This window comes from Triticum urartu, chromosome 2A, assembly GCF_056163025.1.
Source record: "Triticum urartu cultivar PI428250 chromosome 2A, HENAU_Tu73, whole genome shotgun sequence".
NCBI classification, from domain to species: Eukaryota; Viridiplantae; Streptophyta; class Magnoliopsida; order Poales; family Poaceae; genus Triticum; species Triticum urartu.
In genome coordinates, this window is record NC_141874.1 from 734461198 (window position 1) to 734478097 (window position 16900).

Here is a 16900-nt window from a genome sequence, read left to right on the forward strand (position 1 = left end):
GAAGTGTAGATCGGAGCCTTCTCAACCACTCCCGAGCAAATCAACAAGTTTGATTGGCTAGGGAGATAGATCGGGCAAAAGGAGGCGTGGAGTATTTAATGGAGCTTGAGCAATGAATGGTGCTTGGGCAATAATGAAGCTTGGGGGAAGAGGTAAGTCAAAGGAAGGGAAGAAGACACCCTTTTATAGTGGGGGGAACAATCCAACCGTTACCCCCCACTCAGCCCCGCAGAGAGCGGTACTACCGCGGGGGCAGGGTGGTACTACCGCTCCCCCTCAGCGGTACTGCCGCGCTAGAATAGAAGGGGCTGGGGTTGGGACCCAGAGCAGTACTACCGCGGAGGCAGGGCGGTACTGCCGCTCACAAGCAGCACTACCGCCACTACTACCGCAGCTACTACCGTAAAACCCGACACGAGAAAATGCGCACTCGAGTCGAGGCGGTAGGAGCACGGAGCCACAGCGGCACTGCGGCTGAGGCCATCCAGTGGTACTACCACTCCGAGGAGCGGTACTACCGCTTACTGAGCTTCAGCCGTACTACCGCTATACTGCAGCTAGTGCCGTAAAACCCGACACGAGAAAATGCGCACTCGAGTCGAGGCGGTAGGAGCACGGAGCCGCAGCGGTACTGCAGCTGAGGCCATAAAGCGGTACTACCGCTCCGAGGAGCGGTACTGCCTCTTAGTGAGCCTCAGCGGTACTACCACTGTGGCCCGCGGTACTACCGCTGGGTCCAGGAAAAGACACACAGAGGAGAAAAGAGGAGCTCCAGAGAGACGGAAAGAAACGGGGGGAGTGAGAAGAACGTGTACGTGTTGATTCCACCCAAACCATACCGAAGCAGATCCCCTCTTGATAGTACGGTGACTACTACGAAACTTAGTCCACCAACAATGTCACGAAAGAAGCTACACCGTCTTGAGTAGAGCGCCGAGGGGAAATAATCGTTTCGTGCCGAAAGATGAATATCTGAAAGAACTCAAAGCACCCGATTAGTCCGCAAATGCATTGTCATCAATCACCAAAACACCGTAGGGATAAATATGCCCTTACAACCATCTCTTCGCCGAACTAGTGCACCTATACAATTTACCATTGTATTGGGTGTGTTGGGGACACAAGAGACTCTTTGTTATTTGGTTGCAGGGTTGCTTGAGGGAGACCATCTTCATCCTACGCCTCCTACGGATTGATAAACCTTAGGTCATCCACTTGAGGGAAATTTGCTACTGTCCTACAAACCTCTGCACTTGGAGACCCAACAACGTCTACAAGAAGAAGGTTGTGTAGTAGACATCATCTACCTCCCTGCCCCCTCCCCCTTACCAAAAGCCTTCCTTTACAAGTTGAAACATTTGCTCCTTGCTTGCATCGCCGCCGCTTCCTCGCCGGCGACCCTCCTTCACGCTGCTCGGCCTCGCCTATCCGGGCAGGTAATCCACACCCGACCCCCATCCTCCTCCTTCTTCCACATTCCACATGGCCCGACTGCCGGCGCGAGCGCGACACCTTCCACCCAAATGACCGACCCCTCCACCAAATAAGCGTCGGCCTAAGCCATGGTGCACGCAGTATAGCCAGGACCTCAAGGAGCATTTGGCAGTGGTGAAGCAAATCGCGGCTGCACGCGCGGATGAGGTCGCAATGGCTGCCATTCGTGCGGACCCCCAGATCTTGAAGAAGCACCTTGCCATTTGCTATCTGCGCCGGTTATGCATGCTCGATTTACCCGTCGTGTGTGTTGCTCCTACCTTTCCTTCACAAATTCTTGTGAATTGTGCTATCTAATTTTACCATGCGATCTGTTGCTCTAGTGTATATGTTCTATATGTCGTGCAGTGCGGTGCTCACTTAGTAACTGTTTTGTTAATTAGTTGTCGTCTTCAGTTAACTATTTGGTTCAAAACTGCAAATGTGATGTTCAATTCTTCAGGCTCCAATTTTGTATTTTCTTCCATGTGAGAAATAAATCGAATTTATCTTTAAAAATTATGGGTGCATTCTGTTATTGTATACCATGTGAGGAATAAATTGAATTTGGGTGTAGTAAATACATGAGAAACAAATATAATTTCTACAATTGGCTGTAGTTAACTGTTTGGTTAACTGTCTGATCTTCTATTAGGAGTATGTTATATTGTGCAATCTGGTGCTCAGTTAATATTTGGTTCATTTGTTGTGGTGTTTAGTTAACTGCTTGGTTCAATTCTGCAATGCAATATCCAATTGTCATGGGTAGAATTTTGTATTGTTGTGCATGTGAGGAATAAATCGAATTTGGTTGCACTTAATACATGAGAAACATATACAAGTGCTATATTTCCTAATTCTTAATCATGCTTGGTTTGGATAAATGGGTTTTCCCTGTGTCTTGAATTAATCTGATGAATCTGCAATGTGATTATTTTTCATCAACATATTTTATTGATAGCATACGAACCCTTACTTAACTGATGACTAACTACCTTATATGTCTTGCAGGGAAACAATGGGAAGCACTAAGGTTCACAATCGAGGTTAGCACGTGCATGGTCCGTTGTCTAATAACACATTATTGTGCAATTGCAGGAACCATTCTAATATTTAGGTTCTTAACAATTTGGTCTTGCACATGTAGGTCCTGCTGTCAGAGGTTTTAACCCACTGTTCAACCCTTTTTGCATATGGGAAAATGAGTTGTCCATGAATATCAGTCAAGTCAAGAAACTCAGAAAGATTGTTAGGATAAAAAAATTAGCAACAAAAAACAAAAAGATCTATGTCTGTACAATGAAGAAGACACCAGTTCACTACAGGATGGTACTAACTATTATACCTTGCCTTTTTTTATTTTCCTTTGCCCCATTTCCAATATAGAGAATATATTTATGCACATCCTTGTTTTCAGGCCTTTCCAAAGCAGTTCACTGATGATTACCTCTCAAACCACCTGTATGGTCAGGAGACGAGGAAGGTATTCATACAACACCCACGGTTCAATATTGAAGTGTTCCTGAAGAGGACGAAGGATGGACGGTCAATCATCCACAGGCACTGGCATAAAGTTACAAAGACCTTCAACATCAATGAAGGCTCAATATTCGCCTTCTGCTTCAGCAGTTTTCCAGATGAGATACATCTGTCTATGTACTGTCTATGATGCTAATTTCGAAAGGTTATAGATGTTGCATGTGAAACTTGGTCTTGGTATAGCTGAGTGCTAAAGCTATATGATGTTGTACTCTGATGTATTTCAATTATGAAAATGAAATATATTGTGTGCTTAATATGAACTGTCAATTAGATTAATAAATGGATTATGAATAATCGGATAATTAGCCTACTAATTGGGTTTTGCTATTGCGAACGGTTGTTAAAAAAATACCGTGGGCGATGACCTCAGGCAACGCACACACTTTCTAGGAATAAACCGTGTTGGATCAATAAACAATCACACACGACTCTTTTGAAAACTGTTTGCGTTAGGCTACCTTGCGCAAACGTTTACCATATGAAAACTGTGTGTGATGGACAACCTTTGCCACACAGTTTCTTCCACGGACCATGAGTGATATATCCAATAACGCAAGCAATTTAACGGGAAAAATTGTGTGTGATGTACCTGTGAACGGAAACGTTTTCCTTCGAGCGACTGTGTAGGATGTACATACGAACGGAAACGTTTAGCGGGGACTGACTGTGTGGGATGTACTTGCGACCGAAAACAATTTTGTCGTATAATTGTATTTTTTAGCTCTACTGTATGTATTTTCATATTTGAGCGCTCGCCGGTCGCATACGACCTCATTTTGCTGAACGTGTGTGCCAGGAGGGCATATCCCCGACGGTTTCTGGGTTGTGTGGGAAGGACCCCCCTATCGCCCACACTCATTTGGTGACAGTTCCAGATGCCATCGCGGAAAGGGGTTTTAAACCGTTTGTTTAGGAGCTCGTTGTACTAGTGTGGCTTTTTGGCCAAGGTGAAAAGGTTGCAAAAGCATAATCAAAAGCCCAAATAAAGAAGGCCTAGACATTACAAACATGAGAACCATAAACCAAAACAAATTAGACATTATTGTTGACGTCGCTCCACCAAGCTAGGTCGAAGTGTAGAATTGACAATCCTCTTAAAGGTGAATGTAAAATTCCTATTTACACTCAGAAATCCGTCAAAAGCCATGCCTGAATCTTGATGATTTACTGTTTTCATAGCTTTTTTCACAAACACAATTCTGCTGCAAAACAAAGCAGATTGTAAAAATAAAGTATATGTCAATAGAGTAGATGGCATCTACTTCTAACTCATATATTTAACACAATTAAATAGTGTAATTAATGTATGGAAAATGTGCAATTATACCTGGAACATAAATAAATTTCTATATTAAACAGCCCCACAACTGTACATGTAGCAAAAAAAATGTTACCAAATATAATTCTTACAAGCACATAGTTGACATGTGGCTAGCAACCAAATATTGGTCAAAGCTATCAAGAAGGCTAGAAGTAGCTTCATCATCTACATGTGACATGCAAGCATATATCAATCGCAAGCTTACTCTAAACCACATCCATTTAATTTTCATACATGTCAATGGCATCCATATATGTCAAATTCATCCATAGCCGCTACATCCTTCTATACATCCATTGCATCCATTTGCACCCAATTGTGTGCTTGCCAACTATGTCCCTTTTTGACCACATATATCTCAAACTGCATCCATATCAACAATGTCCATCTTGATTGCATCATTCTCAATGCTCCTCTTTTCGACTGATCCTTTCTAACTGCATGTATGTGTACTGCATGTTGTTCATCACAATTGATTCCATATCTCAACTACGGTACGTCTTGTAGGATGTGATCCTAGTTCTAGTATGATGAAAGTAGTTAATGCTAAAGGATGTGAGTTTGGTTCTAGGAAGATGTAAATCGTAGTCTCCTCGGAACATGCCCCATGTTACCCTATTTCCAACGAAAGATGAAAAGCACAAAGTAACTACTCACTCTAGTAATATGCAAGTCAGGCTGCATGATGCAGTTGAAATGATGCAACATACAAAATAAATAATTGGAGCAAGAAAATAAAAAACAATGAAGAAGAAACTACAGTGAAATGACATGAACCAATGCCCAAGCAGTTGTTGGAGCGCAGAAACACACTCTCAGAGGTATCTTTACCAGTTAAGAAACTAATAATGTATATAGCTGAATAATAACCATAAAAGTATTTTTTAAAACAATAAAGCTCCACACCCTATAGCCATCAATGAATATCACAAGCATATAGGGAGTATGCATACATCGTTACATTTCTATCTTTCAATTGGTAGAAAAATATATTGATACTCAACTATCATACCAGAACCTTAGGCCAGTCAGTCAGCGACCATCTAGCGTTGTAAGGCTAGCACCATTGGTAGACATTTCCAAGCCTTCAACCGTTCTCTGTGCAAAATACATCGGTTGCTTCGGCATTGCGCGAGGCATGGCTTCGTTATCCAACATGGACACAACCGATGACATGTGTGGCCTAGCATTGGGGCTATCCTGCACACACATCAATCCAATGTGGATGCACTTTGACACTTCATCACGGGAGTAGCTCTCCGTGAGTGTTGCATCCATGAAATCCATTGCTTTTCCATCTTTCCATAGGTTCCATGCCTAAAACATCACGTTGAAGTTTGTGACTATATTTGGTACCACATTATGTTTGTTTTTTCTAAAATTAAAGTGTTAAAATTACTAAGGAATTTGAAGCATTTAATAATGACACTTACATATGCTATGAGATTCCGGAAATCCATTACAAGATGATGAGGTGAGCTGATCTTTAATCCACTTACAATCTCCAGCAGGAAAATACCAAAGCTGTAGGTGTCAGACTTCAATGAAAAGATTCCCTCCATCGCATATTCAGGTGACATGTAACCACTGTTTGAAAGATTTAACAATTAAGCTAAGCTTGTGTATGTAGTTTGAGTATGATTCAAGCATATAAATAAGAAGAACAAAATCAGTCATAAACACCGAATGATGCGCTTGGTCCAAATTGAACCTTTTATTATGCAATGCCTATGTTATACTCCAAATTTTCTTAAAGTGATTCACGTTTACTTGGTTAGTTCTTTGGTCCCATCCGACTCTGAAAAAAATGTTAGGAGATGAGGGAAATACTATCATATTATAACTTGCAAAATCCCTTAAAGTAAGATTTATGCCATGTGTAAAATGATAATAAAGAAAAAATAATGTAGTCTTTTGTACAAAGGACATTCTTTGGCTGATTTTTTTAGGTTCCGAACGACATCCATGCAATCAAAAATTGTTCCGTTTTGTTTCTAAATCTTCAAATGTTCAAAGGTACCCTATATAACTAGGTTAATTTGGAAGGTGAGTTAATGTTTCTCCAAAATAAAAGAAGAATCACATGTGTGGAGAAAGCAATAGGGTAAGAACAAAAATCGGCAACTAACATGATTATTTTTATTTCATAAAAACATGAAGATGATGAATTTATCTTGTCGATTTTGCACAAAAATATAAATAAATAAAAAATCAACTCATTTTTGCAGGTTATCATTTCATTGAAATAAATATAATTGTAGACGATCTACAAATAATGAATACATACCTACTTTTTCAAAACAACGTTAGGGTTAACACAAAACATTAAAAAGTTCATGACTTAATATTGATAGTTGTGTAGTTCAGGATTCGAGGTAAATCAACCAAAACAGTTGGGGCGAGTTGAAGATAGACTGTTCTATTAAAAATGATGAGATCAAGGCCACTGTGAGAGGTACTTACTATGTCCCAACTACATGTTTGGTACGCTCGTGTTGCTCATTGCCTCCAAAGATCCTTGCCATTCCAAAATCTGCTATCTTTGGGTTCATCTCTGAGTCTAGCAGGATGTTGCTCGGCTTGAGGTCTTGATGAATTATCGTCATTCTCGAATCTTAGTGTAGATATAGTAATCCTCTAGCTACCCCTTTGATTATGCTAAATCTTCTTGGCCAATTGAGTGTAGATTTTCTTTCATTATCTGTCAAAGTATAGATCATATACGGAGCCATTCACGCAAGTATATATGTTTGTTTAGTTGATTCAAATTTAGTTTATATAGTAGTATGCAAGAACGTACCAAAAAGGAATTTGTCTAGACTTTTGTTGGGTAGGTATTCGTATATAAGCAACTTCTCATCCTCATGAATACAATATCCAAGGAGTCTAACAAGATTCTTGTGCTGTAGTTTGGCAATAAGAACAGCTTCATTTCTGAAATGCTCTATTCCCTGCTCAGATCCCTTGCTATAAGCCTTTTAATAGCAACTTCCTTGCCATCTTGCATTGTCCCCTGCAAGATTCTCATCATTATTGATTTTACCAGGAGGAAATTAAAAACAATTTTGAATCTTTATTTAGATCTTAAGGTAAACATTTTATATGCAACCTTATAGACTTTCCCAAAACCTCCTTTTCCAAGCATGTTGGTGTCATGGAAACCATTCGTTGCAGCAGCAATGTCTTCGAACGTTATCCGCGGAAGTTCTAGACTTTGATCCCAAACTTCTTGTGAAGGTCTCAAATGTACATGCAGGGCCGATCTTTGTAGGGCTCCATTGTCTTGATGTATGCCTACAGAAAATATCAGGCATGCAAACTCAACAGTAGGACATATGAACAACCCAAAGCATATTGCAAGAGGTGTTGTCTCTTAATTTACCTCTGGGTTTGCATATACAGAAACGACATATGCATGCGAGTATCAGCAAGAATGCTATAAGTGGGAGTACAATCTTAAATACCAAATGGACACCGCTGATCTTGTTGTTGGTTCTTGCATAATTGTCCCCTGTGAAGAAAGTACAGAAATGAGTACTGGGTCAAGGCCTTTATGAAACTACTGTTTCTTTGATAGTCACGACTAGGCGTGACCTTGTACCCCTTGCAATTTATTTTTTTCAGAAAGATCTAAAGTAGTTTATCGTAAGTATCATAAGTCTTTACAAATACAACCCTATAGAAAAAGAATATTAAATCCAACCTTTTCTAGGAAATCAAGTTTTAATGTGCTAATACGATTACTTTTCCGGTGTGCGTGTAGCAATGCAACCTTTTCTCAGTGCGTACCGAAGCACTGAATGAAAAATATTTGGGTTCACCTTCCAATGCGGGGATGGACAAGAGTGATTGTTTTCAGTTCCTGATTGATAGCGTTATTACGAAAATTAGCGGATGGAAAGAAAAAATATTATATGTTGGAGCAAAGGAAATTTTGCTCAAATCTGTTTTTCAAGCGATCCCAACTTATGCCATGGCTGTCTTTAAAATTCCTATTTTTTGCAAAGGAATCATTGACGCGATGTCGTAATTTTGGTGGGGTGACAAGCATAATTAGAAAAGGATGCACTGGATGGCATGGTAAAAGATGTGTGTTCCAAAAGGTTCAAAAGGAATGGGATTCTGAGATATACACTGTTTCGATCTGGCATTGTTTGGCATTGTGAGCTAAACAAGCTTGGCATCTCCTGGATAATCTGGATTCACTATGTGTTACAATATTAACAGCCGATTATTTCCCGGAGGGCAACTTGACGAACGCAAGTTTAAAAAAAGGTTCCTCCTTCACTTGGAAAAGCATTATGGCGGGAATGAAATCTCTTAGAAATGGTTATATATGGAAAGTCGAAAATGGACAAAATATCGACATATGGAGAGATGCATGGATCTCGAATTGTGCGAATAGGATAATTATTACTTCTAGACGAGGGAATCTACTGGAGAAAGTTTCTGACCTTATTGATCCAGTCAGGAACGGGTGGGATGAAGATTTGATGAGACAAACGTTGTGGCCAATTGATGCTCAAAAAGTCCTAGCGATCCCCCTCCCTATGCATAATATGCCGGATTTAATTGCTTGGAGCTATACTAAAAACGGTTTGTTTACTGTATGATCAGCTTACTTGGAGGGGCGGAAGTAGTTGTTGCCGCCGCATCTCAGCGCCTCCTTCCTCACGCACCCTGCTTTGGAGGAGTCGCCGCCGTCGGCCGGCTCGAACCCGACGAGGCACCTGCACTCCCGGACGGCCCCTTTGACCTCGTAGTAGCCGAACGGCCCGCACGCGCCGTAGACGAGGCACCCCTTGCCCGGCCGCTCGAACAGGGGCACCCACGACGACGACGACCCCTCAACCCACACGCTGAACATCACCTCGCCCGTGTGGTCGAGCTTCCAGTGCGACCTCGCCGGGGCCGAGTCGTCGGCTCTGTTGTAAGTGAAGTAGGCCACCTCTCCGTCATCGATCATCTGGGACAAGAAGGATTTGGTGAAGCTGGCGGCCGTGGCGCCGCTCCACACCCCGACGCGCCAGTAGAGACTCGACCCTCGCCAGGTCAGGATCTGGAGGCCCGTGCTGGTGTCGCCGCTCAAGACGAACTCGCCGGTGGACGGGTCGTCGGGGCCCTTCCACGCCACGATGCGCGCCGCTACGTGGGTCTTGTAGTTCACCCACAGCTTGAATCCCGGGAGAAACGTGTCGGTCGGCTGATCGTAGCTCTGCCATATCTCCGTGCCGTTCCGCGACCGGAGAACAAAGTTTCCGGTGTCGAGCAGCACCGCCACCGCACCTCTGCCACCTGATCCCGCGGTGGTGACGTTGTTCGTCTTCGTCTTCGTCGCCCAGAGGACACGGCCGTCGGAGTCGGACAAGACGAGGTCAGAGGTGTTGCTCACGACCAGCTTCCCGGGCAAGCTGCTCGTGATCGGGTTGTCGCGGTTGGCCACCCACACGTATGTTCGCTCCGAGATGTTGTGGTACCATATGCCTAAATATGTGTTGGCGGCGGAGCTTTGCAGGGAGAAGAAGCCAAGGGCGAAGAGGCCATTGCTGGAGATGAGCTCGTCGCCGGGCGAGAGTGGCTTAGTGGGTGTTAGGCGGTCATTGGAGTTGCAGGAACAAACCAGCAGCATGAGGATGAAGATGGCCGGGAGAGAAGCCATACTCTGGTGCGTTAGCGCCTGAGCGAAATGTGGCATAAGATCTCGCTTCCCATTTGGAATTTGGAGACCATGATGTCCCACATTATAGCTGACAACTATATCTGCCGTGAGCTCAACGGCATCTTTTGGCTTCCGCGGCAGAGCGACCACGGCCTCTCGCTGTTTCGCTCAAGTTGCAGCTGCTGGACACCGACGGGGTTCGTACAAATAATTTTCCCAGACCTATTATTATGTAATAAATGCCCTAACATAACATACATAAGGAATGATTTGTCCTCTATAATTGGGTGTAGCTAGGTCTCTCAGTCTAGTGAGACTTAACCAAGACTCAATCAAGTGACGTAGCATAGCATGTAAGGAAAGAAAAACTAAAAGAATTTTCTGCACGAATCTTCATATAAGGTATCACGAATGTAACATCAACGGAGGCATAACCAAGTCGATTGAAATTTAGCAACACTACTTTAGTTTGCCCCTCCCCATGGTGGGCCTGCTCCTTAAATTTGAATGCAACCCTTCCATCCTGGCAAGCCCATAACAACTTTTGGGTAGGTGTCTTTTAAACAAGGAGGGAGATAGTATAGTCTTGTACTATGATTTTGTCCAATTAGAGATTTTTTGGAAGTAAGGAAAATAAATTATATTTTTCTAGTTCATTGTACGAAATTTGTAAATGGCTTTGCTACCTCTTATTTCTTTTGTTATAAACGCTATAAGGGCTTCAGTTCGTTAAAGCCGGGCAAGTGCCTCCTTTCGAAAAATGATAATTTGTAATTGGCACACCAGATCTTTTCTATTTTTAACAAACGCGACGTTTGATATTCAATATGCATCCAACGGCACCTTTTTTCGTCCCGTGAAACTCACTCCATCATCACCTACCAGATCTTTTCTATTTTAATCTTTCCTCGATGTCGTCGTCCCGTTGGACCGGGTCTTCCGTGCACCGGAGAAACCAGGACGCTTCCTCAACCTCCGACCCGTCATCACCTACCTCGTGCAGCCGTCGTACTACCTCACGTGCGCCGTTGGCTCTCCACTGGCCATCGTCGCCACACCGTCGTGCCCGCCGCCGCTTGGCCCGCGGGAGGTGGGCGCATGATGCACCGCAGCCCAGACGCTACTCCATTGTGCTCACCATGTTCCTCGTCCTCGGCGTGGACCTCCTCCGAAAGTACACCTGCTCCTCGGAACAAATTCTAGATAACACAATTGCACCTAAAAAATTCGTATGGGCCAGTCCATTCATTTTACACAAAAAGTGACATGTGCTATAAATTAGTTCTCATGAACTTGCGCTGCAACTATTTCAAAAGATTCTGAATTTGCCGTGATAATGTGTGAACTAGGATTTTCCCACGACAACTACGGATTGTGCCTACAATGCTGAACCCAAAACTACAGATTGAAAATTACCATAGTAACTGTGGCATTGAAATTGCCATGACATCTCTACCATTGTTAAAGATGGTTGAACCAATTTTGCCATGGCAAAAATTGTTCTTCATAAGCAAAAGAATTACACAATTGCAGTGGAGACGCGTTGTCAACTTGCCAACACTGCATATTACCCCATGGCAACTATAGATTACCCCAGAGCAAAAGGTACATTTCGAAAATTTGTCATGATAAAAGATGGGGGGTGAAATTGCTGTTTTATTTTATATTTTTCTTCCAACAGAGCTAATGGTGGGCTGTCACCGCATACGTAATGCGGACGGTGAGAATTATAGCTGGTTAAACCAAGATCAATCCAACTCGTGCCAAAGGTAGACTTCCAGCTTTCGTCGATCGCCGTTGCTGCATCACCACTCAAATTACCTTTAGATTTCTTTTGCGAATGAAAGTACCATCTTTTTATTGTGCATACCATTCTTTTATATATTTTTAACAACATGGTAACAAGGGTTGGAGGGTCCTGCAGTTCATTAAGAAAAAGAGAGATGGACAGGTTTATAAGAAAAAGCGGACCCGAAAACCTTACATTACTCGATCAATTAGGGGAAACCAAGTGAAACCCCAAAAAACAGAAGAAAGACACTAGAGCTTGGGGATAGAGGCGAGACACACGGGACATCGTCTGAGCTTGACAGAAGAGCGCCAAGGCCCAGAACCACCACTCGCCCAGTAGATCTGAGCCATATCAAGCATCATCTTCGCCTCTGCATGAAAGCATCATGGGCTAACATAATCCTGTGAGAAACATATCGTGGAATTCCTAGCTATGCCCGCCAAAGCGCTCAACGCCGCGATCACTTGCGGAGAAAGTTCTTTTTTTGTACATGTCCAAATAGGTATCCATCTTCTGCCCAGCGCCCTCCACTTTACTCACCTCTTGTAACTTACCAAGAATCTCCAAAACCTATACTCCACGTGCTTGGCCTTCGTGATGTTGCATGTAATGTTCTTCTTCTCTGCACGCCCGCTACGTCGCCTAGAACAAGAGGCACCATCCTTCTCATGTGCAAAGGCGTGGGGATCCCAAGCAAAGGGCATGGGATGACATGAGTGACCTCTGCAACCACACGGCTGGCCTCAACCTGCGACTTAACCTGAACGATAGGAGTGCTGAAGGCCACCATCGCGTGGAAATTAACTGACCTCCCGGCCATTCCTGATTCTGAGTGCATGCAAGATGGACGGAGGCTTCCATTCAAGACGACAAGCATATATGTTTGGTTGGATGGTGTTTGTCTTCTTTTTTTAGGGTAACTAGAGAATTTATTCAAAGTTCAAAACATCTAGGATACAAGAAACCTCCAAAATCCCCAGCCACACATAGCGACCCACCGCAAGAGATGCATCTCCTTTTGCTAGCGAGCGGGCCTCGAAATTAGTTTCCCTACGTTCGAAACGGAAATCAACCTTAGGATAGGCGCATAAGCTGGAGATCACTTCTAAACAGTCCCTTAGGATGGTGTTTATCTGTGGGAAAAAGTCTGAAAAAACCTTGACTTCGTACTCGAAGTCTGAAATAAACCTTGAACTTCAAATTCTTGAAATCAGCACCCTGTCTTATCTAATCCCGGGTTATCCCGGCCCTTTTTGGCTGAGAAGTTGTTTGTCTCCGCCGGGATTGCACACGTGGCAGAGATGTGGCAAACACAGCCAGCCGGTGTAAACATGGTGATGATTTGTACAAACGTGGCTGGTTGTTTACGAACAAGCACAGATTACACTTCTTTGCTTGATGGTCTGAACGTGGTGATGATTGTCTGAACCCTTTATTAGCATGTGAACTAAGAGGCTAAGAGCAGCTGAACTACTCTCTTATTAATTGTATTACCCTCTTTAGTTGTGGCTTGTGTATAGTTGTTCGGTAATTTTTGTCCGCTTCCGATCCGAGTTTGTGCCGTGTTCGAATCTGCACAATCCAATATTTGAATCCACATAATCCGATATTTGAATCTGCATCCGACCCGCTTCCGAATCCAAAAATAAATATGAAGTAATATATGGTATGAGCATTATCCGTCGGAATCGTAACAAGTTTCACCCTTATATACATGTGGAACCTACCCTGTCGGCTCTTAGAAACCCAACTACACACCTCATGAGGCACGGACTAGCGAGACGCTAATTCGTGCGTGTAGATGGCCCGATCTTTCACGGCGATGCTTGATCAATAGTTCGTCCCCTATCTTGTTTAACATTGTGGTGGATATGTTAGCAATTTTGATAGGGAGGGCTAAGGAGAATGGTCAAGTGGGTGGTTTGGTACCTCATCTCGTTGATGGAGGTGTTTCCATCCTTCAATACGCAGATGATACAATCATCTTTATGGAGCATGATTTGGCCAAGGCGAGAAATATGAAGCTGGTGTTATGCCTTTTTGAACAATTGACCAGGTTAAAGATTAACTTTCATAAGAGCGAGTTGTTCTGCTTTGGTAGAGCCAAAGACGACCAGGAGTCTTATAGGCAATTGTTTGGGTGCGAGTTGGGGAGTTTACCTTTCTCATACCTTGGTATTCCGATACACCATCGTAGGCTGACAAACAGAGAATGGAAGTGCGTCGAGGATCGATTTGAGAAAAAACTAATCTGCTGGAAGGGTAAGCTCATGTCATACGGAGGCCGTTTGATATTGATTAATTCGGTGCTCACGAGTATGCCTATGTTCCTCTTATCGTTTTTTGAGGTCCCAGTTGGTGTTAGGAAAAGACTGGACTTCTATCGGTCGTGTTTCTTTTGGCAGGGTGATGATCTTAAAAGAAAATACCGGCTTGCTAAATGGGACATCATCTGTCGACCGAAAGACCAACGGGGTCTTGGTATTGAAAATCTTGAAGTTAAGAACAGATGCCTTCTTAGTAAGTGGTTGTGGAAGCTTTCTTCCGGGACTGAGGCCATGTGGGTGCAGATCCTCCGCAGCAAGTACCTCCAGACTAAAACATTGTCCCAGGTCGCAGTCAGACCGACTGATTCGCCTTTCTGGGAAGGACTAATGAAAGTCAAACAATCAATGTTCAATAGGACGAGATTTGTTATTGGAAACGGTGCAAGTACACGTTTCTGGGAGGATACTTGGCTTGGCGACTCACCTTTAGCCATTCAATATCCGTCTTTATATCGGATTGCTCAACGACGTGAGGTATTTGTGGCAACGGTATTTCAATCTATCCCCCTTAATATTCAGTTTAGACGGTCGCTAGCGGGCAATCGTTGGGAAGAATGGCTCCATCTAGTTAGGAGACTGATGGAGGTTCAACTTTCTCACCAACCCGATGGATTACGCTGGAAGTTGACTAGGTTTGGAGTATTTATAGTTAAATCAATGTATATTGATGTTATTAATTCGAACTCCATTCCAACTTCTAAGTATGTTTGGGCTGTCAAAGTTCCATTAAAAATTAAAGTGTTTATGTGGTTTGTCCATAAACAAGTGATTTTAACAAAGGACAACTTGATAAAGCGTAATTGGACAGGACCTACTAGGTGTAGTTTCTGTGATCGGCATGAGATGATTAAGAATTTATTCTTTGATTGCCCGTTGGCCAAAGTCCTTTGGCGGACGGTCCATATTGCTTTTAATATTACTCCACCGACTTTTGTCAATGCATTATTTGGGACATGGCTTAATGGGCTTGAGCCTGACTTAGCAAGACATATTCGGGTTGGAGTTTGCGCTTTATTGTGGACTATCTGGAATTGCAGAAATGATTTGGTTTTTAACAGAACATCACGGATTCATTTTTTGCAGGTTATTTTTGAGCTACGGCAGTGATCCGTTCGTGGTCGCTACTCACTCCGATGGAGGCCAGGGAGCGTTTGGTTACTGGATCTATCCGTTGAGAGATGGTAGCTCGGGATATCTTCAACCGGTTTGGATGGCGGTCATGTAATAGGATAGGCAACTAGTTTACCTATCTATTTTTAGCCAGCCGGTTGTGACATTTTTTCCTGGCTAGTTTGTGTATCTAGCCTTTTTAAGCTCTGTGTGAGCTGCATTTTCCTTTTATCAACTGGAGACTTTGGAATCTTGTTGACACTTTTTGTTATTTGGTTAATAAGATGGCCGTATGCATCACTCTGATGTAGAGGCCGGGGAGCCCCCTTTTCAAAAAACAGTTCGTCCCCCTGCTCCTCGCAACCTTCAAGATAATTTTCACCCGCATATGAAAATACACGAATGAAAATAATGACCCCCTTGGATCAGCACATAGGCGTCGATATGATGATCAACCCTCCGTTGCTAGTAAATTTCCACGATAGAAAAATCACATATAATACACAAGATATGGCCGCCCATAACTCGGACGTTTTTCTGTATATTTCATAGTCGAAATAAAACTTAAAACTAATCTGTCTCGTACTCCCTCTGTTTCGATTTACTCATCTTGGTTTTAGTTCAAATCTAGATTCTTAGTCTCTCACGTCACCTGCCAATGATATACTAGTAATAACAAATAAAAAGAATCCTAACTAGAAAAGGAAAAGGGCTCATATCCGTACCATGCTAGCTAGCTAACCTAAGTAGTGAATCCTAACAAATATCCATTACGATTCTGCCTATCATAAGTTGAAACGGCAGCGTACGAAAATTAGGCTCTAATGAAGCTGGCGTTGGTTCCTCTTTTGTCTCTAGTATTTTCTTGTAATCTGACTGGTGCAGTTTCCTTTCCCTTTTGTTTTGGAAACTACCTTGATCTCTTGCCATCTCAGGTGTACATGACTTTCCTTGTATCTCTTCTTTGCTTGAACTTAACCGTACACCTCTAGACACCATGTGGACAGGACCATGCGCCGACGTGACAATCTTTCTTGAATTCAATAAACATGCCATATAATTGTTCTTTGGTCCGTTCATTACAGAACAGATTCTCAGTCCACATACTTGACGCACACGACCATCATTTCCCTCATGAAGTCGAGCCGTATGCATGGCATTATTTCTCACAACTTTTTCATGGCTTGACTCCTTAACTTGCTCAACATCAGTAGCATCAACAATCGATGGTGTCATGGCTGTATCAACACCGCTCCCTCACCCGTTTTCGTCGGCGCCTTTGCGTCACGTCCCTTCTCCTTGTCCTTCATTGTTGCGGCAATGGCGATCGCCGGTTCATCGCTGGACCAAAAGACGATCGTGCCGGCCAGAAAAGGCGCCAGTAATCCCCTCCCCCCTCCTTCCAGTCTTTTTTTAGTCTCATCCGTGTTAAATGATCAGCTCATGTTAGGGTTCTTGGTAGAGAAGTTATGGTTTTAGTTAATTTCCATGATAAAGGGATGTGAATACGGGGAAACGACATTTTCCAAAAATGGACTCACGGGAATACGACAAGAATATGTATAGAGGGTGAATAAAATAGTTCAGTAATGCATTATAAACTAAATTAATAATAAGTTGGGATATAATAAATATTAAAAATGCACTAGATAATGACAGACAGTTGATCAGACACA

The 16900-nt window shown here is 43.0% G+C and overlaps 1 protein-coding gene across 2 annotated transcripts; it reads right to left on the reverse strand.

Moving 5' to 3' along the window:
- Positions 1-4305: 4305 nt before the first annotated feature.
- Positions 4306-10035, reverse strand: LOC125528200 (S-locus-specific glycoprotein S13-like). Of its 2 annotated transcripts, XM_087540320.1 has the most exons (8): positions 8959-10035; positions 8791-8884; positions 7719-7847; positions 7446-7630; positions 7137-7349; positions 6800-7037; positions 5770-5923; positions 4306-5653 (listed from the first exon to the last, which is right to left on the reverse strand). In XM_087540320.1, exons 1-2 carry the CDS (start codon positions 10029-10031, stop codon positions 8869-8871), a joined length of 1089 nt encoding a protein of 362 aa, XP_087396446.1. In that variant the 5' UTR covers positions 10032-10035; the 3' UTR covers positions 4306-5653; positions 5770-5923; positions 6800-7037; positions 7137-7349; positions 7446-7630; positions 7719-7847; positions 8791-8868. The 2 variants fall into 2 exon arrangements, with proteins under 2 accessions (XP_087396446.1, XP_087396445.1); XM_087540319.1 differs by lacking the exon at positions 8791-8884 and having other exon boundaries at positions 4308-5653.
- Positions 10036-16900: the final 6865 nt, after the last annotated feature.